This window comes from Sinocyclocheilus grahami, unplaced genomic scaffold (assembly GCF_001515645.1).
Source record: "Sinocyclocheilus grahami isolate Dianchi unplaced genomic scaffold, SAMN03320097.WGS_v1.1 scaffold57.1, whole genome shotgun sequence".
NCBI classification, from domain to species: Eukaryota; Metazoa; Chordata; class Actinopteri; order Cypriniformes; family Cyprinidae; genus Sinocyclocheilus; species Sinocyclocheilus grahami.
The window spans coordinates 2,281,141-2,293,467 of NW_015505236.1; the positions used below are offsets into that span (position 1 = coordinate 2,281,141).

At 37.4% G+C, this 12,327-nt stretch overlaps 2 protein-coding genes across 2 annotated transcripts in view; both read left to right on the forward strand.

The window, feature by feature from the left end:
• The first annotated feature begins 384 nt into the window (after positions 1 to 384).
• Positions 385 to 1,141, forward strand: LOC107584192 (multiple inositol polyphosphate phosphatase 1-like). Its single transcript, XM_016270697.1, has one exon. It carries the CDS (start codon positions 521 to 523, stop codon positions 1,139 to 1,141), a length of 621 nt encoding a protein of 206 aa, XP_016126183.1. The 5' UTR covers positions 385 to 520.
• Positions 1,142 to 4,301: 3,160 nt separating this feature from the next.
• The window catches only part of LOC107584134 (bifunctional 3'-phosphoadenosine 5'-phosphosulfate synthase 2-like), a 16,070-nt gene continuing 8,044 nt past the window's right edge, over positions 4,302 to 12,327 (forward strand). The window contains exons 1-11 of the mRNA XM_016270608.1: positions 4,302 to 4,494; positions 5,946 to 6,060; positions 6,298 to 6,533; positions 7,079 to 7,217; positions 7,958 to 8,076; positions 8,218 to 8,331; positions 8,842 to 8,953; positions 9,846 to 10,051; positions 10,153 to 10,288; positions 10,460 to 10,728; positions 10,875 to 11,104. Coding sequence (XP_016126094.1) covers positions 4,468 to 4,494; positions 5,946 to 6,060; positions 6,298 to 6,533; positions 7,079 to 7,217; positions 7,958 to 8,076; positions 8,218 to 8,331; positions 8,842 to 8,953; positions 9,846 to 10,051; positions 10,153 to 10,288; positions 10,460 to 10,728; positions 10,875 to 11,104 — 1,703 coding nt within the window. The 5' untranslated portion in view covers positions 4,302 to 4,467. The remainder of the gene's footprint in view (positions 4,495 to 5,945; positions 6,061 to 6,297; positions 6,534 to 7,078; positions 7,218 to 7,957; positions 8,077 to 8,217; positions 8,332 to 8,841; positions 8,954 to 9,845; positions 10,052 to 10,152; positions 10,289 to 10,459; positions 10,729 to 10,874; positions 11,105 to 12,327) is intronic.

Below are 12,327 nucleotides of genomic sequence, written 5' to 3' on the forward strand. Positions count from 1 at the left end.
TTAGCTCCAACCCTAATCAAACACACCTGAAGCAGCTAATCAAGGTCTTATTAGGCATAGAAACTTCCAGGCAGGTGTGTTGAGGCAAGCTGGAGCTAAACTTTGCAGGACACCGGCCCTCCAGGACCGAGTTTGGGCACCCCTGGTCTAACGCATACATAGAAAAACATGTTGTCTATGAACATAATTAACTTTTCAAATGTATGTATGTGTGTGTGTGTGTGTGTGTGTGTGTGTGAAGCAGTAATATATTTGAAATCAATCGGTAAGTTCTTTGATATTATGGCTGTGTTTTAACCCGGAAGGTTTTGTATCTCGATTTTGAGGCTGGCTTCACTTAGGCATTGAATGCAGTGTTGCCAGGTCCGCGGTTTCCCCCCGGAACGTGATAGTGCTAGTTTTGGCCGTGGTTAGCCCTTTTTTGAGTAGCAATTGGACTGGTTTTGTTACACAGACCTGGCAATCTTGATTGAATGAACGTACGGGTATTTTAGGTGAAACAGGTATCGCTCATCCAGAAATGAAAGCAACTTACTTCCTCACGAACTTTCTTATCACTTCTTTGAGCATTATGGTTGGTTTGTCATTATCTAAACTTGCCAGGCCAGCGATACCGGCGATAGCGCATCACTTTGGGACAAAAGGCAGGTACGAGGAAGCGAACCCACATCTATTAGATGACATTTTGTTTGTAAACAAATCACTGGTAGCTCCCCCCTCTCCAGACTGCCGTGCCATTCATATGGTGTCGGTTATCCGTCACGGGACGCGCTACCCAACCACCAAAAATGTGAAGAAGATCGCGCGATTGTTTGAGCTGGTCGTGTCTCACGCGTCGGGTTCAGCCTCGTGGCTAAATGACATCAAGACATGGAAGATGTGGTACACTGAAGACATGGACGGCAGACTGGTGGAGAAAGGGCGCGATGACCACAGGCATTTGGCTATGAGACTGGCACAGTCTTTTCCCACTTTGATTTCTGAGGATCATCTCCGTGCCAACCGCATTGAGTTCATCACCAGCTCCAAGCATCGCTGTGTTGATAGTGTCAAAGCTTTTCAAGAGGGTCTTCACGGACTCTGGGATGTTCAGGGTAGGCTTAGTGTCCCTTACTTTATAGATGTTTTGTTGGTCTCTTAAACATTTTAACTTAAGAGATAGTTCACCCAGAAAATAAAAATAATTTCTCACCCTCATGCTGCTCTCTCTGATGTCCTTCTATAAGGATGAAAAACCTTTAACTGCAGATAATTTTTCATTGCAGCACAACCGCACATTCCGCTCCAGTCAGATTGTACCTTATGCTGCAAACTTAGTCTTTGTCCTGTACGAATGCAGGGATGGACTCAGAATACAGTTGTTTCTCAATGAGAAGTTAATGACCTTTCCCAACATGAACCATTCGGCTCCACTGTATGAAACAGTCAGAAAGCATTACTCAAAGCTCCTTAATGGCTGTGAGTTTAATAAGGAATGTAATGTGCCTCAGTCAAACCTCAGGAACACTGAACTTTGAGTTAGGTTTATTAAATAGTGGATTACAAGGATGAATTACTGTGCACTTGCAATGACTGCATCTTTGTTGTATTTTTGATTGTACTTTTTTTTTTCTTCATGTTGTGGTTGAAGGTTTAATATGTTGCTTTATTTATTTTAATGGTTACTACATTGCCAGAGGGGGGTGAAATTTGTGCTTTAAGAATGATTTATGTTTGTTCTTGTTTTATTTGCCAAAGAGAATTATGGTTATACAGTGCCAAATAATTTGTAATTTTGTAATGAAAGCAATTTAACAGAAAACAAAGTTTTTATATTTTATTTTAATAATAACTGTGCATTTTCTAGTGGGTAGTTCACTTGGTGGGGTTTTATAAAAGGCAAAGACCACATGGGATCAGATCCAATCTTGAAAATGGGTTGTTCATAAGAAATCTGAAATCATAGTTTTAATCTGGATCAAACCTATATATATATTATAATATAAACCTATATATATATATTTGTCCACATTATCACTCAAACAGCTGTTGATATCAAACTAAAATAATATTTTTACTTTTAAATGTCATTAGTCACTTTATATTAATTACGATGACACAATCATAAGAGATGAACCAAACATTTTATTGCATGTATTTTTGTTTACTTTTATTTATTTGTTGTGGATCAGATGAGAGGCTTGACTGTTTAAAATAAATTGAATTTGGATGCGGATGTTTGTATTCACTAAGTGTGCAATTTTCTGTCTCTTCAAAACACAAAGTGACCCAACATTGACTATTCTAACTGTGATTCATCTTTTACAGCTAGTAGCCTTCATTGTGATATGGAGTTCCATTTAGAGTACTGGTAATCCGCATTTGATAATCTGGAAATATTTGAATATCTGAGTGATGTAATGTTAAAGATGGATGGTATAATGGATTACCTGATCCTCAATGGCAAAACATGGGATTTCCAAACCTGGATCGTTTAAAGGGGTCATATGATGTTGCTAAAAAGAACATTATTTTGAGTATTTGGTGTAATGCAATGTGTTTATGCAGTTTAAGGTTAAAAAAACCTTTCCACATACTGTACATTATTGTTTCTCCTCTATGCCCCACCTTTCTGAAACGTGTCGATTTTTACAAAGCTCATCGGTCTGAAAAGAGAGGTGTGCTCTGATTGGCCGAATACCTCAAGCGTGTGATGGAAATGTTACAGTCCCTACCATATTGTGATTCCTTGTCTCGGCACGACGAGACAAAAACATTAAAGCCCATTATAAACGAGGCATTCGTTGCATCCAGTGGGGACATAATTACGGATTATAATAATTTATACTGTCTTTTTACGCATTGCATTGCATCGCGCTGCGTAAACATAAAACCATGTCTGCATTTGTGATCGGAGAAATTACAAACTACAAACGCTACTCTACACTGCCCAAAACTCGCCTTTGAATCGTCAGTGGCAAATTCTTTAAATATAAAAATGTACTTACAGTCTGTGAGTCAGAACAGCCGGCATTGTAGTCAACTCTACCAGGATCAGGAAAGAGTCCATAAAATGTGCTGCACACATCTGAATATTTGGGTTAAACTGTTCTGGAACAGTGTTGTAAATACAACTTAACCACTGATTTCTAGTCGTGTTCTCTTTTGGAAGGCCAAACAAAGTAGTTTCGCTTTCACAACGAAACAGCATCACACACGGCGGGCTGGAGTGAGCGGAGGCGGGCTTGTGGCAACCACATGTGGCGACCCCGGGCTGGACTCCGCTTTGTCCACAGTGAAAGCCGATCCGGTGATCCACAGCGCGAAGTTGATGTATTTCCTCAGCGACCAGCACGGATCAGCTCTAGGTATGACGAAGCGGATATCGTCCTCTTTTGGAAGACCAAACAAAGTAGTTTCGCTTTCACAACATGGCAGCAGCAACAATACTACAACGAGAATAAAAGTTACGCCTTCTTTCTTTGCGTGAACATTTGGGCGGCAAATCTTCCCACATCGTGATGTAAACATGTGGGGGCGTGTTAGAACGAGGCGTTTTAGGTAGGCGTGGTTGACTCTTAACTTTTATAAAGAATATCTTTTTGGATTTGAGACTTTAGTCTTTGCAACTTTACAGATCTTCTTTATGCACCAAGAGCTTGTAACACTCCAAAGAGAAAGGAAAAATTGAAATCGCATCATATGACCCCTTTAATCCAATTTAAACATTTTTAAACTGGGCCCTGGGATTCAAAACATGGAACTGAAAAAAATATATATACAAATAAATCAAAAATAAAGGTTTAACAAGATTAGCAGGTTTTCTACAAACTTGTAGAGTTGTTGTTCTGCTCCAGTGCTGCTGTCATTAAAGCAAAAGAGAGACAAATCAAGTACTGAGACATTCTGAAGTTGATGTTGATATTGCAATTTTCGCTTAAATTGTTATGCTGCTGATGTCATTTGTAAACACAAATATGCAAAATATGGATTTTTTTCTTTCGTTCTGGAGAATCACGAGGCTCTATGAAGTATTTCCAGGGGGCTGGTAATGTTATTAAAGGTAATGTTTTTAGTCTTTTTAATGGCTGGGATGCTGGGATTCTGGGTGGGGGGTCTTCGGTTTGCAAAAACGGGTTGTCAACTCCTGTGTTATGGAATAAAAAAAGAACAAAAGAGATTGCAGCTATGATAATTCAACATTTTTTTCTTCATGTATGTATCTTAGTACTACTACTTCCGTTTTGTGTCACGCTGTGTTGTAAGAGATATGCAGTATGTTGAGAGCAGTAAGTGAGAATCCGAGTCGTGATTGTGACGTGAGCAGCGCACGCTGAGCTGATGGTGGGAGGATTTCAGGAAGAGCGCTGAGTGCTACGTGTCCAGTATATCCGGACTTCCACTAACTTTACTTGACTTTTACTCAGTGTTAGTCTCTCAAGGGTCACGTCTTTAGAAAGCCTCGGCGCGTGCTCGCTTTGTTGCATCATGTCTGGGATGAAAAAGCAAAGAACGGTACGTTTGCAGATGCCCGGCTTTTTTTTCTTCTTGCTTTTGTTTATTTCTCGCTGAACTTTTAAAAGTTGCATCGATGGGAACTACGAAATGTCAACAGACTTTAAAACACAGCAGAGGTCTTTTGTATTAGTACTAATGGTTTTAACTGTTTTTAGAGCATTAATTTTTTTAATAATTATAATAAAAAAAAAAAACACGTTTATTTTAAAAGGCGTTACATTCAAACAAAGTAAGAGTTGCTCGAGTTAATCATCCGTGTAATTTACGGAACTACTGGAAAAATGTGGAGTGGCAGCCCCTTAAAATAACACAAATGTTTGTTTTCGGCTGAACGGATATTTAAAATGTAAATCTGTGGTGATGTGGCAGGATGTTATCATTCAAGTTGATCCTTTTCATCACCTTGTCTAGATTTGGCATGTGACCTAACTTTATTTGATGTGCTTAGAGGTTTTGTTCAGTATAAATTTAACTCACCCATCTTCTTATAATAGAATAACTGTCTTTTTTTTTTTTTTTTACATGGCAGAATCATAGCATGCATGCTACCATGCTTCATAAAGAGCGTTCTTGTGATCTGCAGTATAACCATATAAAAACGATGCAAATCCCATGTAAGATTAATGTTATTAGTAACTCAGTTCCTTATGAAGCCATATTTTGCATATCCTCAGTCAAAGAGACACTGTGTACCAGTGGGAATTATCAAAGCCCAGGGTTACTTGCATCAAGCTGGGATTTCTTGTGTACCCAAAAATCCTTGGTGCAGAGAGAGAGAGAGAGAGAGATGGCTCTGATCCAGCTGGCCACCTCTCCATGGGCCTGCATGAATGGCCTTGATTGTTTCTTCAGTTCTCTTGCCGAAGCCGCTCCCTCCTCAGTCCTGATGACCGAGTCCGATACACGAGAATATAATCCACAAGAGCACAATTGTGTGAATTAAACTGTTCAGAAGAAAAAGATGTGTATTATTTGTATTCTTTTGTAAGATGTAATTCTACTCTTCAGTCAGATGTGGCTCTTGGATGGTAAAATTACTTTTTCATGAAGTTAAAATTAAAGGGACAGTTGACCCAAAACTGTACGTTCTGTCATCTGCTTGCAGGCATGTTGTTCATGTTGCATGACTTTCTTACTTCTGTGGAACAAAAATATTTTGAAACCAAACCAGTTTTGACTTTCATTGTATGGACAAAAATGATCATCTTTTAGATTTGTAATGACCTGAGGGTGAGTAAATGATGACAAAATTAGCATTATTGGGTGAAGTATCCCTTCAAACACTTTTGTAAATCGTAAACTTTTGTAAATGGTCCCTATAGAAATACACTGTCAATATCAGTAAGGATGGAAGAAGTGATGCTTTAGGCTCTGACTGCACAACTTGCAAATTGTTCTCATGCTTACTTTTCATATAATGTAGATCTATTTTTTTGTTTTGTACATAGGATCTGCAGAGAGCAACCAATGTTGTGTACCAGGCTCACCATGTGAGCAGAAGCAAGCGTGGCCAGGTGGTTGGGACCAGAGGTGGATTTCGTGGATGTACTGTCTGGCTGACAGGTGGGAATTTCTCCTGTAAAATGTCCGTGAGAAAATTACATTGAACAAATTATTAAGGATAGTTCACTCCTAAATGAAAATTGAGTCATCAGTTATTCACCCTCATGCTCAGACCTGAATGACTTCCTTTCTTCTGTGGAAAAGAGAAGGAGATGTTAGACAGTCTGAGTCACCATTTACATAAAATATCGCATCTTTTTCCCATACAGTTTACTTCAGTGTTTCTTTTTTCTACAGGGCTGTCTGGTGCTGGAAAGACTACAATTGGATTTGCTGTAGAGGAATATCTAGTTTCTCATGCCATTCCTTGCTACTCGCTCGATGGTGACAATATTCGACATGGCCTAAATAAGAACTTGGGCTTCACGGCCACAGACAGGGAAGAGAACATCCGACGTATTGCTGAGGTGGCCAGATTGTTTGCTGATGCCGGACTGGTTTGCATAACTAGTTTCATTTCTCCATTTACAAAGGTGGGTGATATTTAATGACATCAGAGGTTCCTATATGTGACTATGGACCATAAAACCAGTCACAAGTGTCAATTTTTTAAAATTGAGATTTATACATCATCTAAAAGCAGAATAAATAAGCTTTCCATTGATGTATGGTTTGTTAGGATAGGACAATATTTGGCCGAGGTACAACTATTTGAAAATCTGCAATCTGAGGGTGCAAAAAAATAAAAATATTGAGAAAATCAAATTTAAATTTGTCCAAATGAAGTTCTTAGCAATGCATATTACTAATCAAAAATTACGTTTTAATATATTTACAGTAGGAAATTTACAAAATATCTTCATGGAACATGATCTTTATTTAATATCCTAATGATTTTTGGCATAAAAGGAAAATCAATAATTTTGACCCATACAATGTATTTTTGCTATTGCTACAAATATACCCCAGCGACTTAAGACTGGTTTTGTGCTCCAGGGTCACATATTACATGATGTTTTCCCAACAATTCCTAACTCAGGATGGATTAAGAGGATGATTTTACATGTGCTCACAACAGGATCGAAACGACGCCAGGAAGATCCATGAGATTGCGGGTCTGCCGTTCTTTGAGGTGTTTGTAAATGCCCCACTGGAGGTGTGCGAGAGCAGAGATGTCAAAGGGCTTTATAAAAAGGCCCGTGCTGGAGAGATTAAAGGTGTTTTTTGGGAAAATAAATCTATAAATGCTTTGCTTATAGATGTCCCATCATGTTTATTTTGATCACACTTGATTTTTTTTGGACTTGAAGGGATCATTCACCCAAAAATGAAAATTCTGTCATTAATTACTAACCCGTAAAGACCTTTGTTCTTCTTCTGAACACAAATTAAGATATTTTCGATGAAATCCGAGAGCTTTCTGACCCCGCATAGACGTCAACCCAACTGACAAATTCAAGGCCCAGAAAGGTAGTAAGGACTTATACTAGCCCATGTGGCATCAGTGATTCAACCGTAATGCTATGAAGCTATAAGAACTTTTTGTGTGCAAAAGACAAAAATAATGAAATTGTTGAGAAGTTGTTAAATAAAGTTGTTATTTTCGTTTTCTTTGGGCACAAAAAGTATTCTTGTAGCTTTATAACATTACGGTTGAACCACTGATGTTACATGGATTATTTTATTTACTACCTTTTTGGGCCTTGAATGTGTCAGTTGCGTTGCTGTCGATGCAGGGTCAGAAAGCTCTCGGATTTCATAAAAAATATCTTAATTTGTGTTCTGAAGATGAACGAAAGTCTTGTGGGTTTGGAATGACGGGAGAGTGAGTAATTAATGACAGAATTTTCATTTTTGGGTGAACTATCCCTTTAAGAATGCAGAGCAGCTATTTGCCAATAATGTAATTTCCATGAATTTATCTAGAAAACATTTATTTATTTATTTTATCATGTAGGTTTTACGGGAATAGACTCTGACTATGAGAAACCTGAAGCCCCTGAGCTTGTGTTGAAGACCGGAGAGCTCACTGTCAATGACTGCATTCAGGAGCTAGTGGATCTCTTGAAGGAACAGGTGGGTCATTCTTTCATTTCTGGTCATCAAATGGGTCCTTGTGTTTTACCAGTTGTCCCTTTCTTTATGCCAGCTCACAGACTGTCAGTTTTCAGTTGGGAGATGTTGAAACATCACTGACCAGATGATTCGTTATTACAGGATATTGTGCCCACTGGTGTGACAGAAGAAGTGAATGAGCTCTTTGTTCCTGAAAACAAGCTGGACCTGGTGCTGAGTGATGCCAATATACTCCCCGCTTTATCCATCACAGAGGTAAATGCAACCCTTCACGAACACACACATGCCCTGCTGTGTGAATCAACCACCCTGCATGTTACACCACAGGCATTTCATCACAGTTCAGTTAACAGAAAGCTTTTCACTGTAACCTGGTCTTTGGAAATGGAAATCTACTGCATAATTCAATTCGGCAACAGCCACTAAAATAACTACTTTAGAAAGAAATGAACTGTTGTATGTCATAGTTGTTATGTTATGGCAAACTTATGATGGAACACACTATAATGATGCTGCAGCAAATTGAACACTACACCTAAACGTAAACTTTTTTTTTTTACACAAGTTCATGCCCATAAGTCCTTACTAGTGTCACAAAACCCTCTGCAATTACGTCTTTTCCCCGCAGATGCCATTTTTGCATTCCAGTTGCGTTATCCTGTGTACAACGGCCATGCGATCCTGTTGTTATTTTGTGGCAAACTGTCGGTCTTGTAATGAAATAAAACTGAAGTTCTGTTTGTGTGTTTCTCTCTGGTCCTGTAGCTGGATTTGCAGTGGATACAGGTTCTATCCGAGGGCTGGGCTACTCCACTGAAGGGATTCATGAGGGAGAGGGAATTCCTGCAAGTCTTGCACTTTGGAACTTTGCTTGATGGTAAAGACATTTCTAAACTGTTGGCCCACTAACAGAAACATTACCCTCAAAAATTTTTCATTTTTTTTAAATATAGTTTTTCCATGTAATTTTACATTTAACAATTTTAAGAAAAATTAGGTTTGTACTATCAAATATTACATTTTTCAGATTTGTTTTTTAGCTTTTCTATTTTTAGGTAAATAGTGTATACTCTGAGCTTTAGAAATAACATAGACTACCATTCAAAAGTTTTTTTCAAAGAGAAATTACTACTTTTATTTAATAAGGATGCATTAAATTAACAATTTATAGTGTTACAAAATATTTTTATTCCAAATAAACAGTTCTTTTGAGCTTTCTATTCATCAAAGAATCCTGATCATAAAAATATTAAGCAGCACAACTGTTTTCAACATTGATAATAATAAGAAATGTTTCTTAAGCACCATATCAGCATAGAATGATTTCTGAAGGATCATGTGACGCTGAAGACTGGAGTAATGGCTGCTGGAAATTAAGCTTTACCATCCAGCTTAATCCACTTTACCACTATTTATCAATTTTATTTTATAATATATTTAAATTTGTTATTTTAAATTGTAATACTATTTCACAATATTAATGTATTTTTTTATCAAATAAATGCAGCCTTGGTGAGCATAAGAGACTGCTTTCAGAAACATTAAAAAAGATGACCAATTCTAAACTTTTGAACGAGTGGATGTAATATTAAATATGAATTAATTATAACAGTAATAATCAGTTATATTATAATCAGTAATAATTTTCATTTACATGCATTCAATTACCAGACTGAGTTAATGTAATAACATCAAACTTTACATGAAATAATATTATTAATATTGATAATAAAAACAGTAATTATTAATTGGTAATATTATATGTTTAGGTGGAGTCATCAACATGTCTGTTCCCATTGTGCTGCCTGTATCCAAGGATGACAAAGAGAGGCTGGACAGTTGCACAGCTTTTGCCCTGGAGTTCAAAGGTAAAAAGGTGGCAATCATGCGCAACCCTGAGTTTTATGAGCATCGTAAAGAAGAGAGATGTGCCAGGCAGTGGGGGACAACATGCCCCCAGCATCCATACATCAAGGTGAGAAGACACATCTCTGTGCCATTGCTTTTATAACAGTTGTATGTTATACTTGCTAATACAATCAGCCAATGAAATGCCACCTTTTATGCTTTGTACAGATGGTAATGGAGAGTGGTGATTGGCTGGCCGGTGGAGACCTGGAGGTGTTTGAGAGAATTAGTTGGAATGATGGTCTTGACCAGTACCGTCTCACTCCACGGGAGCTTAGACAGAAATGTAAAAAAATGAGAGCAGGTAAAAGTGAAACATGTAATAGTTTCACATGAAAAAATGACAATTACTATACTCTTATTATGATGGAACACACTATAATGTTGCTGTAGCAAATTTAACACTACCCCTAAACCTAAACTTTTTTTATACAAGTTCATTTCTATAAGTACCAATTGTGTGTTTTCCTTGCAGATGCCATTTTTGCATTCCAGTTGCGTAATCCTGTGCACAACGGCCATGCGCTCCTGATGCAGGACACTAAGCGTCGTCTGTTGGAGCGAGGCTACAAAAAGCCTGTGCTGCTGCTGCACCCTCTGGGTGGCTGGACCAAAGAGGATGATGTACCGCTGGACTGGCGCATGAAGCAGCATGCTGCTGTTCTGGATGAAGGAGTGTTGGATCCAGAAAACACCATTGTGGCCATTTTCCCCTCACCCATGATGTATGCTGGGCCTACAGAGGTCAGACTTTTGTTACTCTAAAAAAAAAAAAAGAGGCCGTTTAATAAACAGAAAACAGTTTCTGTAGCCATTTTCGACCTTTTTTAGTACAAAACATTGAGTCGAACCAATTCTGAATTGCACAAAAAATTGGTATGTCCTTATAGGTACAGTGGCATTGTCGGGCCAGGATGATCGCAGGGGCCAACTTTTACATTGTAGGACGAGATCCAGCAGGTATGCCCCATCCGGAGACAAAGAAGGACCTGTATGAGCCCACACACGGTGGAAAAGTGCTGACCATGGCACCAGGCCTCACCTCTCTAGAGATTATTCCCTTCAGAGTTGCTGCATACAACAAAGTTAAGAAGGCCATGGACTTTTATGACAAGGAAAGGTATGCAAATATTTCATTTCAGCCCTACGGACTGCACTTAAATATTTAGAATGGTTTAAGCACCATGAAAATGTGTAATAATGAATATATTTACACATTGAGTTCTCAGATTAATGTAGAATCAAGATATTAAGGATACTTAATATGGCCATATAAATGGATAAAAAAGGACATTTAATATTGCATGGCCATAGAAATGGTATAAACTGCAATTCTCTCTCTCTCTCTCTCTCTCTCTCTCTCATATATATATATATATGTATACATACTGTACATACATACTGTACATACATACAGGTGCATCTAAAAAAAAATTAGAATATTGTGAAAAAGTACATTTTTTGTAACTTATTTAAAAAAAAGTGAAACTTTCATATATTCCAGATTCATTACATGTAAAGTAAAATATTTTGAAAGTTTTAAGTTTTTGTTTTAATTTTTATGTTTAGATCTTACAGCTCATGAAAGTCAAAAATCCAGTGCCCCATCCGGAGACAAAGAAGGACCTGTATGAGCCCACACACGGTGGAAAAGTGCTGACCATGGCACCAGGCCTCACCTCTCTAGAGATTATTCCCTTCAGAGTTGCTGCATACAACAAAGTTAAGAAGGCCATGGACTTTTATGACAAGGAAAGGTATGCAAATATTTCATTTCAGCCCTACGGACTGCACTTAAATATTTAGAATGGTTTAAGCACCATGAAAATTTGTAATAATGAATATATTTACACATTGAGTTCTCAGATTAATGTAGAATCAAGATATTAAGGATACTTAATATGGCCATATAAATGGATAAAAAAGGACATTTAATATTGCATGGCCATAGAAATGGTATAAACTGCAATTCTCTCTCTCTCTCTCTCTCTCTCATATATATATATATGTATACATACTGTACATACATACTGTACATACATACAGGTGCATCTAAAAAAAAATTAGAATATTGTGAAAAAGTACATTTTTTGTAACTTATTTTAAAAAAAGTGAAACTTTCATATATTCCAGATTCATTACATGTAAAGTAAAATATTTTGAAAGTTTTAAGTTTTTGTTTTAATTTTTATGTTTAGATCTTACAGCTCATGAAAGTCAAAAATCCAGCATCTCAAAACATTAGAATATTTCCTAAGATCAATAAAAAAAAAAAAAGAATTTGCAAAAAAGAAAAGCTCAAGTTCTTTAAAGTATGTTCATTTATGCACTTAATACTAGGTG